The 15,369-nt window shown below is 38.9% G+C and overlaps 1 protein-coding gene across 1 annotated transcript; it reads right to left on the bottom strand.

Moving 5' to 3' along the window:
- Positions 1 to 241: 241 nt before the first annotated feature.
- Positions 242 to 1,932, bottom strand: LOC107813100 (NEP1-interacting protein 1-like). The gene is made up of 5 exons (XM_016638313.2): positions 1,636 to 1,932; positions 1,276 to 1,427; positions 1,077 to 1,160; positions 810 to 974; positions 242 to 546 (listed from the first exon to the last, which is right to left on the bottom strand). Exons 1-5 carry the CDS (start codon positions 1,796 to 1,798, stop codon positions 424 to 426), a joined length of 687 nt encoding a protein of 228 aa, XP_016493799.1. The 5' UTR covers positions 1,799 to 1,932; the 3' UTR covers positions 242 to 423.
- Between the last annotated feature and the right edge of the window lie 13,437 nt (positions 1,933 to 15,369).

The raw sequence follows: 15,369 nt of genomic DNA, 5'->3' as shown, positions 1-15,369 counted from the left end.
ACATGTTATTTCAGTTAAGGATTGTGTCAAGCATCCATCGTGATCTCCATAAAGGCAAGTCAATTAATACTTCTATTCATTGTCTAAGGTCTAATATAGACCAGTTCTACCTAGCTAAGAAGTTTTTGATAAATACAGCCAGAATGGATAATGAAGGGAAAAGCAAACGAAGAAAGCAGATTTTTTTTTTTTAAAAAAAAAGAAGGAAAGAAAAAGTACTCATAATACACAATAGGCTTACTTGACAGAAGAAAAGTTTCATTCATCTGCAAGTTTTGATGGCTGAACAATATACATTTTGTAAGCGAGTTGTTTGTAAAAACGACTGCAGCATTTTTTCTCCTTTAGGATTTTTAGTAGTATTAGTTTAAGTAGTTCCTCGATCAGATTGCTTAATTTTATCTCCACAGTAAGTGCATACAATCAAATTTCTACTCTACAAATCGGGCAGCTCCCATGCCGAATTAACCATTCATCTATGCATTGTGTGTGGAAGGAATGTTTACAACTTGGTAGCAACCTTGCTGAGTCCCCATCTTTGAAATCCTACACCATAGCAAAATTGCACAGATTATCGTATTGCCTCAGCGAAATATATATAGGTATCGAGATTTGGATACATTAGAGTGTAAACATGTCAATTAAAAGATAATTACATGTAACTGCTCATAATAAGTAGAACTAGTTACCTAGAATATAAAATAGACAACCTATACAACGGATTAAATTACGTGTAAAGATTCTTTACACTGCCAGTATATGTAAGTTAAATCCGGTGGATTATTAATGAAAGGTAACAATAGGTTTACCTGCAGGCAAATTGAACAAGTGACTTCTTGAAATTCTCTGCAGGTATTTACTGAAGAGAAATTGTACTTTGGCAGTTTTTGTATAACCTCTTGAGATAATCCTCTGGTTGCATTAATATCAAAGATATCAGATATTTCCCTCAAACTTGTCTCCACTGTACTAACCTGAATTTCAAGAAATTCATATAAGTACTAATTTATTACTTATTTGGTAAACCATTTTAGAATAAGCCCAAAATGCAGAGTGAAATAGGCATCATATCTTACTTGCCACTGATAAGCTTTTAGAACTGCTGGACTCACCCATTCCATGAATACCTTTCCATTTACTAGACTACAAACAAGTGCAACCTGTACATAATCAATTTCTCAATCTTGCTCTAAAATCTTAAAGAAAGAGCAAATACCCAACGTAGATTTGTTAAATTTATTCTGAATTTATATACTGTCAGTGCATAGAACGTACCTTGGAAAATGGCTCTCCATTAACTATAAGTTCAACTAACTGAACAGTAGTAATAGCTCCGGTAACAGCACCCACTGCAGCCCCTCTGAGAAGCCCAGTTTCTGTTGTCTGGCCTTTGATTGCTCCTGTAATTATCCCTACTGTCGCTCCTCCTGATTTTCCCAATTTTAAAAACTTAAGCGACCATTATTAATAAATTAAAGACACATAGGCAGATGAAGTCGATTTACTGGATTTAACTGAACCTAGTACTTTTCACACAGACCACAAATATATACATGAAAAATTACTAAAGATTGAACTCATTAAGTTTAAATTCTGAATTGCTCGTGATAAAAGTGACAAAAGAGATGCACATACCTAAAGCAAGAATGCACATAAAAAGAGCCCAAATTGCATTCTTTATCACCATCAACAAGAGCCCAGAAGAAAAACCAGGAAAGCTAAGGAAAACCCAAGTGAAAACTAACTCCTTACTCTTTACCAGTAAACTATGAATGCAAGAAAACCAGGTGTTTGTCATTGGAAAAATGAGTAGTTTAGCCAGAAGACTTTCTACCAGATACGGAAGAGAATGAAGAAGTTGAATAGGTTGAATTAAATTTCACGGACTTATTTTTTGGGAAGAGCAAGTGAAGTGAGTAGTTAAAAGTAAAGGCAGGAAAACTGGTGCATTTATAGGGCCGGGGTGCAAGAGGAAAAAGAATTGCGCGCATTAATTTAAGAGAGTTAGAGCATAGAGCTACCACTCACGTGCTAAGCTCATGCATGTGCTGTTGAAGTGGCCGTGATCATCCATATATATGCATACATTCATGTCCCCTCATTCAACATTTAATCTTTATACGTTATGTATCTTCCGAAAATATGGGTTCAAAACATTATATTTATACTATTTTGAATGAAAGAAATGCCAGTTTTTTTGAAGACTAGTCATAGGGTACGCGCATTGCGCGTGTACTCTATAGTCATGAATATATAACTTTTAAATATTGCATATCCATATTAACCAATGTGCATGAGTTATTAAAAAAATTATAGAAAGAAAAAGCAAGGTCCTAAAAATGATGAATGTTAATCCTATTTAGCTAGCTTAAAAGAAAAATCATGTCCTACATAAATTCTCATATACTTTATTATGATTTCTCGCTTTGTCCCCACCCATCAAAGTTATTTAATTATCTTCTTAATGTTTGAATTAATTATCATATGCTTAATATAAATAAATGAAATGATAAGATCGTACATATATATATATATATAATCTTTATCTCCTCTTATATTAGATTATTTGAACCTGAAGAACAATTGTCAAGTTTTCTTTCAAAAGTTATTTGTAAATTTGAAAAATAATATGATGAAGTTGAAAAATAATTAAATTGAATATTTTTAATCAGTTAATTAAGAGCTTAATTATATAGCTATTTTAATATCAAATTTTTGCTGCCTTTGTTAGTTTTCAAATTATGGTCGGGCTATTCTATTATAAGTTTGACTGTTTCCTTCCATTAATTATATGCACATCCTCTTAGAAAATACAATACGTAAACATTCATATTTTTAGTATTATAATATTATAATATTGTATATGGAATGTAATTGATTTTGATATATACTTAGATTTTTTTTGTGTAATCGTTCAAATGAGGAAAACTTTAATAAGTAAAGTTTTAGTTGACTTCAAAATACTAAATATTAGGGAAATAATTAAATGACTATTTTATCTAGTGTGAACTTTATTTTAAAAGGGTAAAAAAGACGAACGATATTTCGCTAATGGCCTTCGTGCTTTTAATATAGTATAGATATAGATAAAGCTAGCCAGCTCTATGCACGAGATTGAGAACTACCATAACATATACATTTGTTATCTTTTTTTTGGTGCAAAGAACTTATTGGTGAAGTTGAATCTTTGCTAGATACATTAGAATCACTGATGTGTTAGATAGGTTACTGATGTGAAAGCTGGAATATCTTGTAATATTCAAGCACATTTTGTGCTACAAATGGTAATATCCTATTTCCAAAAAATAAAAATAAAAGTAACACACTCCATCCATTCTAATTTATGTAAATGTATTTGATAATTAGGCATGCATGGAGTTTAAAGAAAAGAGAACTTTTTTAAAACTTGTCGTCGAGCATACCACAAACACTAATATACCTATAAATCATCTTATTAAGGAACAAATAAGAAGTTTAAAGTTATATTATTTTCAAATATAAAAAAATATGGTTCTTTTCGAGATAGACTAAAAAAAAGAAGTGTGTAATTGGGACAGAGAGAGTAATATTTATACTATTTTTCAAGGCTTTCACTCACACACACACATTGTGAGCTCAATTGAACTCTGCCCTTAAACTATACATTTCCGGTGCCAGTGCCAATGAGCCAATTCATGCACTATGTTACGCGGCGCCTTCCTGAAATTTCTTGGAAGAGCGACGTAAGGTTAAACAACTGATGTCAGTGCAGTTACTATCCGCCAACTGAGGTCCCCTCCATACCTAGACGAGATTGTTAGTGTCGTACGGAAAAATTAATGTCAAGAGCAATTGAGAGAACATAAATGAGAATTGAGAATGAAAGAAAGCTTGATTGCATTAATGAAAGCTATTACAGAAAAACAATACGGTGTCGAGGGGGAGAGACACCATTATAGAGAATTATTTTCTTGCTAGAAAGTTTGATTGCTTGATCCCCCATAATAGTGCTTAAAAAAAAAAACCAAAGTTACAAAACTAGACTTAACTAAGCTAGAGAAACATAATGGAAGTACATGAAATAAAACTACTCTATATTTACAATGAAATGACTTAGTTTTTTACAAGGCAGAAACAGGTCCGTTGTCAGCAACATTGTCTTTGGCATCACGGTCTACGCGCGCGGCGCTGTTGGCATCTGCCTGAGGCTGGGCGCTGGCGATAGATATCGGTGGGGCGACAAAGGCACATGAGCACTTATCACTTGGCGCAGCCAAAACCGCGGGGTCATCTGTGGCGCTAGGAGTTGGGAGACTTGCTAGGACGCCACAGGGCGCGCCCAAGGGGTCATGAGGCATGGTTGGAAAGCCGCCCATGACATTCTTGCCCACCTGAGTTGGCGACATCCTCAGCGCCTTACTTGCAAGATAATCATCCATTAGGCTCTTGTAGGTTTTGAGGTTTGTTCCCCTCTCCCAAGTATTCTCCTCTACATCATATCCCTGCCATTTAACCAAGAACTCTTGGTGATCTTTCCTTGAGGCGTGAATCACTTGATCATCAAGGATAGCTTCAACACGCCTTTTCCCAGTTGAATTGGGGCCTCGAATACTGGGTATTGTGAGCTAGCTCCATGAAGGATCCTCCGTGTCTTCTCGAAAAGGTTTCAGAAGGCTGACATGGAAGACAGGATGAATTTTCCACCAAGTTGGGGTATCCACCCGGTATGCAACTTTCCCAATACGCCTTTCAATGGACAAGGGTCCAATGTATTTTTGCAATAGGAGAGGGTCATGGACCCCCGCAAACAAGTATTGCTTCGGGATTTTGACCATCACTTTGTCTCCTACTTGGTATTCAACAAAGCGACAATTTTGATCAGCATGTCTCTTTATCCGCTTTTGGGCTTTGACAAGATAGCTCCGCACTATCTCCAAATTTCGCTTCCATTCTTTTGAGAAGCTAACAACTCGAGGAGATTTAGACATGTTTGGTGCATTCATGGTGTGTGGGAGCAGCGGTTGCTGTCCGGTAATAATTTCAAAAGCGTTTTTATTTGTACTAGAGCTCTTTTGTAAATTGAAACACAGTTGAGCAGCATCCAAAAGCTTCACCCAATTCTTCTGAGTTCTGGTTACAAAGTGGCAGAGATATTCCTCCAACATACCATTGAACCGCTCTGTCTGGCCATCAGATTGCAGATGAAAACTTGAGCTGTAACTCAGTTTTGACCCGAGGCACTTAAAGAGTTGGGTCCAAAAGTTACTAGTGAAGCGTGAGCCATGATAACTAACAATGTCTTTGGACAGGCCCCAATATTTGATGACATGAGAGAAGAAGAGTCGAGTTCTATCTTCTATTGATATATATTGTGGGGCTGCTATAAAGGTAGCATACCTGGAAAATCGATCCACCACAACCAAGATAGTTGTGAGATTTCCGACCTTGGGCAATACGGTGATAAAATCGAGGGAAACACTTTCCCATGGTCTTTTTGGGACAGCTAGTAGTTCCAAGAGTCCCGCTTGTGTCAAACGGTCTGACTTGTCCTTCTGGCATACTAGACAAGTCTTCACATACTGAGCAACGTTATCGGCTATTTGAGGCCAATAATATGCACGACGAAGTAACGCCATGGTGCGTTCTTCACCGAAATGGCCGGCCCACAGAGTATCATGACATTCCGTCAGAAGAGTCCTTCACAGATCTCCTCCTTTAGGAACATAAAGTCGGTTCCCTTTCACTTTCAGGAAACCATCTTCCATGTAGAATTGACTAGTCTTGCCCTATCCTACCAAATCAACCAAATACTGTGCAGCAGGATCCTTGATGAGTAGATCCTGTCTCTGGTCCTTGATGGTGGTGGCTACTTCGCTCCCCCTTAGGGTGGCGAGTAGGCACACCGATGCTAGATCAGCTCTCCGACTGAGTGCATTAGCAACATGATTGGTCTTTCCACTTCGGTACTCCAAGTTGATGTGGAATTCAGCTAGGAGTTCCTGCCACCTGGCCTGTCGACCATTCAGCTTCGGCTGGGTCATGAAATGGCTAATAACTGTGTTGTCTGTCTTGACCGCGAACGGGGTCCCCAGCAGATAGTGCCTCTAAAGTCGCAAGTAATGGACGACAACCAATAATTCTTTCTCATCGGTGGCATAGCGCCGCTCTGCATCTTTCAGCTTCCGGCTCTAGTATGCTATAGGATGCCCTTCTGGTAGCAAGACTCCGCTGAGGGCATAGTTGGATGCATCCGTTTGTACCTCGAATGGCTTGGCCAAATCAGGAAGGGCCAAGACGGGGCTACTAGACATAGCCGCTTTCAATGCGTTGAAAGCCTCTGCTCGCTTGGGTCCCCATTCCCAAGGCGTGACCTTTTTTAGGAGTTCTGTCAATGGCACTGCAATGAGGGAGTATTTTTTTCACAAATCACCGATAGAAGTTGCATAGGCCAAGGAACGCCTTCAAGGCGTGGATATCCTTAGGCGGTGGCCAATCTGTGATTGCCTGAATCTCCTGTTGGTCCATCTTGATCCACCCTTTCTCGCTGACATGTCTGAGGAAGTCAATATGCTTTTGAGCAAAGGAACACTTGGATAGCTTCACATATAGTTCGTACTCCCGCAATCGGCTAGGACCTTTCGCAAGTGCTCCAGGTATTCTTCTAGTGTTTGGCTATATACCACAATGTCATTCAAGTAGACCACTACGAATTTGTCAATGTACTATCGGAAGACTTGGTTCATCAGGGTGCAAAATGTGGATGGGGCATTTGTTAAGCCGAACGACATAACCAGGAAGTCATAGGACCCATACCTTGTCACACAGGTCGTCTTGTGTTCATCACCCTTTGCAATCCGAACTTTCCAATAACTTGTCTTTAGGTCTATCTTAGTGAACACCATCACACCACCCAGTCTATCGAACAAGTCTGCCGTTAGCGGAATAGGGTACTTGTTCTTCACTGTGATTTCTTTAGAGCCCGATAATCCACACAGAGTTGTAGGCTGCCATCATGTTTCTTTTGGAATAGAACAGGGGACCCGTACGGGGACTTGGAGGGCACGATGATCCTTGTGTCTAGCATTTCCGTCAACTGTCTCCGAATCTCGGTGAGTTCGGGTTGTGACATTCTGTATGGCGCCCAGGTGGGTGGCTTCATGCCCGGTACCAACTCAATCTCATGGTCCACAGTGCGCCTAGGCGGGATTCATTTTGGTATGTCCTGTGGCATGACATCTTCAAATTCCAGTATCAGCTCCTTCACGGGTGCAGGAATGGGACCCAAGGAGCGTTCTATATCTTCAATGCAGAGGGTTGCCAGGAACGTAAGTTCATGTCTTTTGACCCCCTTCTTCAACTGCAAGGCCGAGATGTTCTTAGCGGTCATCTTCATGGGCATGCACAGGATAATACAGGGCTTGGCCCCATTTGTTCCCATCATCAGTAGCATGTCGGCATACGGTATGGGCATGGTATTGGTTTGCCGTAGGAATTCCAACCCAACTATCAACTCGAAGTCATCTATGATCACCACACGCAGGTTGAATTTTCCTTCGTCAGGTCCAAGCTTCACTGGTACCTCTTTGGCTATTCCACCCACTGGCTGAGGAGGTGAGTTGATAGTCTTGACACGACCTCTGCCCTTTTCTAAAACTAGACCAAGGCGCTCCATCTGAGTCGAGGCTAAGTAGTTGTGGGTAGCACCTGTGTTTATTATTGCTCGAATGGGCTTGCCATTTACCTCATCTCGACGAACATTAAGGTCCTCTCTTGTTTAAGAGGAGTTACCTCATCCGCTTTCTTTTTCCCTTTCTTGGTGCTTGGACATGGGTCCTTCTTCTTACGGAAAGCAGCACTGGTTCCCGCTAAGGCCTCAAAAATAGAGCCAACAATTGCATTGAAGGCACCTACTAGTTCGATCTGGTTCGCATCGTCTGTGTCGTCATCAGTCCCATCATCAAAAGCTTGATAGGCGTTCATCTATGCATATGGACATTCATTATTCTAATGTGTTCCGCCGCAATGACGACATCCTGAAGGGGGTTTTCTCCCCCGATAATTGTTATTTGACACAACACTATTGCTGCCTGAGGAGGGAGCCTTAGATTTGGTGGCACTCCAATCTCCTCTACTTCTGCTAGGGCCACCATTGCTAGTCTGGCCCCCTTTGTATCCCGCTCGGTTAGGAAGTTAAGGCGTATCCTTCCAAGCTTCCACTTTATATTCCCCAAGGCATTCTGCTGCCTGGATCGCCTTGGGTAGGGTATCTACCCTTTGTCTTTGCAGCTCCATACGGACATAAAGTTCAACACTTCCAAGAAGGTGAAGAGTTTGTCTTTGTCCCCCATGTCACGTATGTTCAACATGAGTGCGGAGAATTCCAGCACATAATCCCACATTGATTTGGACTGCGGAGCTCCCGTAGTTTTCTCCTTGCATTATACTTAACATTTTCGTGGAAGAACTGTAGGCATATGGCTGCCTTCAGTTTTGCCCATGTCTCAAGAGCATCTTCACCGGCCTTGATGGCTTCGTACTTCACCCGCCACCAGAGTTTAGCATCACTCTGAAGATACATGTCAGTAGTTGCTGCCTTCTTAGCTTCTTCTAGGCTCCCCACAACATCGAAGTACTGTTCGATGTCGAAGATGAAGTTTTCCACTTCTTTGGCATTGTGAGCTCCACTGCATGGCTTTGGCTCAGGAATTTTCAGTTTTTGTGCCGCGGGAGCGAGGTTCACAACACCCCCTATTTGTTTTCCACCTCCTCGAAACAGGCCTTATAAAGCAACATTAACAATATTGAGTTGGCCTGTCAAGTTATCTATAGTTTGTTGCATGACAGTCACCCAGTCTGCCTCTTGTGCCCTGTAGGCTAAATCCTCGGCACGCTCCTGTTGGAGGCTCTCGAATTTGCCAAAAATTTTGGCTGCCTCTGTGGCTGCCGTTTGCCGGTCTCCTTCAGAGTCGCGATTGATGTTTTCTATGTCAACTTCGGCTTGGAGAATTCTGCGGTCTAGGTCGTCCAAACTTTGCACTAGGCTGGTTCTTATTTCAGGTACCGTATCCACGATGGGCCGTAATACGTCAACCATCTCTTCGAGGGCTTCAATGCGGTCCCCGTGATTCACCATGGTCAGAAATGGTGATAATGGCAATATGTTCCCTCGTCCGATGTCGAGCCTAGGCTTTGCTACCAACTGTTACGCAGCGCCTTCCTGAGATTCCTTGGAAGGGCGACGTAAGCTAAGCAACTGATGTCAGTGGAGTTACTATCCGCCAACTGAGGTCCCCTCCGTACGCTAGACGAGATTGTCAGTGTCGTACGGGAAAATCAATATCAAGAGCAACTGAGAGAACAAAAATGAGAATTGAGAATGAAAGAAAGCTTGATTGCATTAATGAAAGCTATTACAGAAAAACAACGCGGTGTAGAGGGGGAGAGACACCAGTACAGAGAATTGTTTGCTTTAGAAAAAATAAACCAAAGTTACAAGACTAGACTTAACTAAGCTAGAGAAACATAATGGAAGTACATGAAATGAAACTACTCTATATTTACAATCAAAATGACTTAGTTTTCTACAAGGCAGAAACATGTATGTTGTCAGCAACATTGTCTTTGGCATCACGGTATGTGCGCACGGCATTGTCGGCGCGCGCGACGCTGTTGGCATCTGCCTGCGGCTGGGCGCTGGCGAGGGATATCGGTGGGCGACAGAGGCACATGCACGCTTGTCACTTGGCACAGGCAAGACCACTGGGCCGTCCGTGGTGCTAGCCATTGGGAGGCTTGGTAGGACGCCACGGGGCACGCCCAGGGGTCATGGGGCATGGCCGGAAAGCCGCCCATGACAACTATATTGTGATACGGACAGCTCCATGTTGATGCTTTAAAGTTTCATAAATCAATGATGGAATTGAGGAAACCATATTGCTGTAATTTGCTTCGTAATGAAAGTAAAGAGTTCCTTATTCGTACGTAATTGCCTTTTGCGTTCGGTTATCCCAGTCTATAAAATTTAATATGTCCACCCTTTTACCACTCTCTTTACCTACTAGTTTTTTACATACTATTACATGCGTATAATTGATTTTACTTTGAACCGTTCGCTCAAAAAGAAATAGACACTCTCTATTGTTCAGAGTTAGCAACTAAAGATTGACCTTGCAGGTTTTTACAGTGCTTATATATATCACTTATATTTCCATATCCACATTGTTATTTGGTCACTAACGACCTCATTAGTCATAGTTTTCTTTTGTCTGTCCTTTATTCATTCAGCTTAATATCTGCCCGATTAGTTTTTGTTAAATTAAGAAAATAGAATAGATAAACTATTTTCGCTTATTTGTCGAACTTTATCGCAGCTCTTTCAACGGCCGCCTTCCTCCACACGGAGGCAGGATTTTTGCTAAAGGGTTGTGGCTAGTAGGAATTGAACCAGCGACATTGCAAATATTTTAAACCCCTCTTAAGCACTGAGCTATGCTTTTAGATTGTGTCAAAGGGATTCAAAATATAATATATAGATGTACAAATCGAATTTTACCTTACATGTACAGTATAATTTTTCGGCGAAGGAGGTTCAGGTGACCCCTTCCGCTCCATAATCCGCCCCTGCCTCCACATGCTCAAGAACCAAGTTGATTCATTGTTCATATCAGTGAACAATTTTGGTTGTGGTTAGTTACATCTTCTCCGTCCTGTTCTACTCGTCTTTTAGCAGCTGGATCTTATGTTACAATTAAGTTCTTGTGTTTTCTTTATCCTCTTTTAGGTTACTATCTTGTTAAATGCAGTGTTACACATTTAATGTTCTATATCCATAGGCGGCTCAAGGGTAAGGCAGCACAAGCAATGGCTTTGGGGACCTCACTTTTCCTTGGTAGTAATTTTAATTTTTTTTATATAAAAATTGAGTATCTTAATGTTAAAAAGTAAATAGCTTAAGACAAGAAGGAAAAAAAAATTTAATTTATGACTAGCTCTGATAGTTGAGATTTTAATAATTTAAAGAGTATAAAGATATCTTTGATTTTTTTTATTTAGTGGGTAAAATTTAATTTTTTATTTAAAGGATATAAAAATATCTTTTATTTTTGACAAGAGTGAGTTGTTTTAGTGGTGAGCACCCTCCACTTCCAACCAAGAGGTTGTGAGTTCGAGTTACCCCAAGAGCAAGGTGGGGAGTTCTTGGAGGGTGGGAGCCGATGTTAAAGGAAATATTACAAGTAGAAGATAATACTCTGATCCGTATACTCAATAAGATAACAAGAATTAATTTTTGTTAAATCCCTATCCTATAACAATTTTGCATTAGGATTAAAAAAGTTAAAAAAATAGATTTCAAACAAAAATATACAAATTTATTTTGTTAACAAATTAGAGATCCTCATCGAGATTTTCTTTAGGCCACCAACAATGTTGGGCCGCCCCTGTCTATATCCATATACATCCTTTTCACACTGAAGCTCATATACAAGTTAGGTTCTTTTCACATCTAAATCACGTTCACGTTAGGTCAATTTTAAAATACGGAATCTCTTTTTTTTTCCGATTACTTATGGTGTACCCTTTTATGACAAGTCGTAGTTGAAGCCTCGAGCAACAAGCTACAATCCAACGACTCCATAATCTAGGTTGAGGCGAAAACTCTAAAATACAAAACGCTAGGTGGGATTTCAAAACATTCTCTACTAGTTAATAGGTTTTTCAATCCGCCTCCTTTAAAGAAACTTTGAATGGGTAAGATTTGATTGATCTTCTTCCTTTTTGTGTCGTACATTTAAATATCAGGTTCATAATATAATATTATGATTGTTAGAGCATTTTGCGTTAGCATACTCGATATCGCACAGATTAGGAGAGATCTAGAATGAATAGAAAAGTTCCATTAATACTTGTTGTGATAGAGACAAATCATGCATCTACTTCAAAAAAATTGATATGTACTGAAACAGCTATTTGAAAGCCCTAGATTAGTCATTGGCAAAGACAATGGGCTTGTGGTCAGTTAGAGTTCACAGGCTTCAATTTACGTGCGACATTAAAAAGAAACAACTCTAATTTGCTAATGGTTTTCCGACATTTAAAGGAATGATATTTAACATGTAATAAATTGGATACCATATTTAAAGAAACAAACTTAAATAGAGGTAGAGAGGGGAAACTTTCAAAACCAGGTGCTTGGATATATGACTGGATGTGAATGGATTTCAGTACTGTGGGCAGAATGACTAAAAAACAATTTAATTAAACATTTAGATATGGGCATTTCTCATCATCAAAATTCAAGATTAATAAAGAGTGGTCCACTGCTCCTACATTACTTCGTCTACATTTATGATACCTAAAGATATTTTCTTATTAATGTACGTACTATGCATAGTGCACACCCCACTCCTCAGATGAACGATAATTGATTACTCTGTATATCCCCTATTCCCCACCTTCGTCCTTCTTTACTCACTCAATATTAAATGCCTTTTACCATCACCCTTGCCTTTATTTTTTGAGCTTAAGTTATATGTTCGCCGAAAAAGATTGAACTATTTCTTACCGGGACAACATAAATTCTTCAATGGATTCTCTTTTTTTTCAACTAGTCGATCATCTTTTCTTAAGATTTTGTACTATTACTCAAGTGCTACTTGAATTGCTCAGGAGAATTTTTTTTTAAGTGGATTGAAATCATGAAATGGTTGGCTCTCTAGACCTATACCTTACAGAGGGGTGCGATGTTGAAATTGTTGAAAAATAAGTTGGAATGGAGTGGAACCAAAGCAGACAAGTGAAAAAGAGACAAAAACAAAAGATTTACACAACTAAAATATAAGAAATTATAGGTAAATATTCTTTATGATAAGTGTTTATTAATAACCAAAAAAAGAGCAACTAACGCTGCTCACAAGTTTCCCTTAATCAGAGGTTTCGGGTTCAAGCCCTGGGTATGAAAAAATCCTTGGTAGGGAGCGCTTCCCCCGAATGGGACCTTACGCGGCGCGAATCCGGATATAATCGGGCTCCAATGCGAATACCGAACACCGGGTGTGAAACAAAAAAACGCTGCTCACAAGTTAAACAATAGTGATAGCGTAAAAGAATTTTATACTGTTATATATTAAAATCAAGAAGGCCAGATAAGCCCCTATATTCCTCGCCTATTTTACTCTGATCTTTTGCTGCATGCATCCTCCACATGTTCTATTGGCTGTTTTCTAAAGTCTCATTCCATTCTAATCTGGAGGGAGTCGATGACATTTACTGATATTTGCGCACGCCGTTATGTGCCTAATGCAAATAATTAAATCCCGTGTAAGCAAGTATTAATTAAATTATTAATACCTTTAGTAGGGAGCAAATGTAGGTTAGGAAGAATTGGGAATTTGGGTCTCAGATTTAGTTGAATTATTTACTCATAAAGCTAAACACTTCATTCCATCATGTTGCCCTGAAGATACTCCCATGGATCTTTCAGGCTGCTTCCAGGTTTATATATGGTGTAACAGAACAGTACATCCAAAGCCAGTTTGCCCTTCAAGGAAAAAAAAAGTAAGAAAGAAATTGGTAGCAAATAATACTATTATTTTAAAATTTGAAGAAACCCAGTAGCTTATAATTTATAATCAACTTCCTGTATGATCAAATATATATAGAATATGTGTAATAAAGAATAGAAAAAATGTCAAACGAATTTGAGGATGCAGACTCCACAATTTTATTAGATCAAATGAAAAAGAAAGCTAATAAAAGGAAATACAGACAAATAAAATGAGTGTTAATGTGCTTCCTAAGAATATTGACGATTTGTTGTGCTCATATTGAGATACTCAAAGGATTTTTCACTTTTGGCATACGTTTTGCTGGTTTCTTTTAGGGGTGTACAAAGAAAATCGATAAATTTGGAAAAAAAACCATGTGATTTGGTTTGAGGTTTGGTATTGAAAAAAATAAACCCGATCATAATTGGTTTGGTTTGATTTTAACTAAAAAAAAATCAAACCGAAACCAAACCAACCCGACATTACATTTATACAATTTATAATCAACTTCCTGCATAATCAAATATATAGAATATGTATAATAAAGAATAGAAAAAATGACAAACAAATTTGAGGATGCAGACTTCCCAATTTGATAAGATCAAATGAAAAAGAAAGCAAATAAAAGAAAATACAACGAAACAAAATGAGTATTAATGTGCTTCCTAAGAATATTGACGATTTGTTGTGCTCATATTGAGACACTAAAAGATTTTTCACTTTTTGGCATAGCTTTTGCTGGTTTCTTTCTATTTCATAACCAAGTCGAGTTTTTGTTGGGAATAAACCCCGTAAAAATAATATTCACGGTATTAGTGATAAACGCGAAACACTAAGTTATGGTTAAATCAACAAGAGTAAAAATGCAGCAATAATGACACCAAGATTTTACGTGAAACCCCTTCTGAATAAGAGAAAAACCACGGCTAAGAAGAACAACTGATATCACTATAGAGAGGAATTTTACACTGTGTAGTAACTAGTACAAATACTCCTAAGGCCACTACACCCTCAAAAGAAAAAAATAGTCTTTTGCTTTTTCCACCTTACTATAATATCTCTCACACTCTATTGTTCTTCACAGACTATTTTCTTATAGTCTACGGAATACCTTGCTCTTTCTCACTCAGATGTATTGTTTGAGATTTTGGTGTGTAAGAAATAAGAGCCGAAGCTCTCCTTTTATAGGCAGAACATCGCCTACTGCACTTGACATTTTCCTTCTGCACGCCTACCATATTTGACAATGCAGAAACGATGGCTGCCAATTTCAAAGAAAGAGACTTAGAAGTCTTTATCAAAGCCTTAAATCATGGGATAGACCCCACAAATCTCTCCCTCCAGTCCCATTCATCTGAAGGAGGTAAAACCGGAGATTCTAGATTGAGTGCATGCCGACAAGTTCTTTGCAAAGCTCGAACTTGTCTCTTGGTACTACCTTGGTCAACATATCTGCAGGATTTTCACTTGTGTGAATCTTTTTGACTTGAAGTGATTCGTTCTCCACTTGCTCACGAATCCAATGATATCTGATGTCGATTTGTTTTGTTCTCGCATGGTACATGGAGTTTTTGCTCAGGTCTATTGCACTCTGATTGTCGCAATAGACAACATACTCCATCTGTCGTAATCCAAGTTCTTAAAGAAATCTCTTGAGCCATATTATCTCTTTGCCAGCTTTAGTAGCCGCAATATACTCCGCTTCAATTGTAGATAGTGCGACACACTTCTGCAACTTCGAATGCCATGATATAGCTCCCCTGAAAAAGTAAACAAATATCCAGTAGTGGATTTTCTGTTATCAAGGTCACCTGCCATATCAGAATCTGTATAGCCCTTCAAAATT

This window comes from Nicotiana tabacum, chromosome 8, assembly GCF_000715075.1.
Source record: "Nicotiana tabacum cultivar K326 chromosome 8, ASM71507v2, whole genome shotgun sequence".
NCBI lineage: Eukaryota > Viridiplantae > Streptophyta > Magnoliopsida > Solanales > Solanaceae > Nicotiana > Nicotiana tabacum.
Note: the sequence above shows the minus strand (reverse complement) of the source record. Positions and strands in the feature narration are given on the sequence as shown.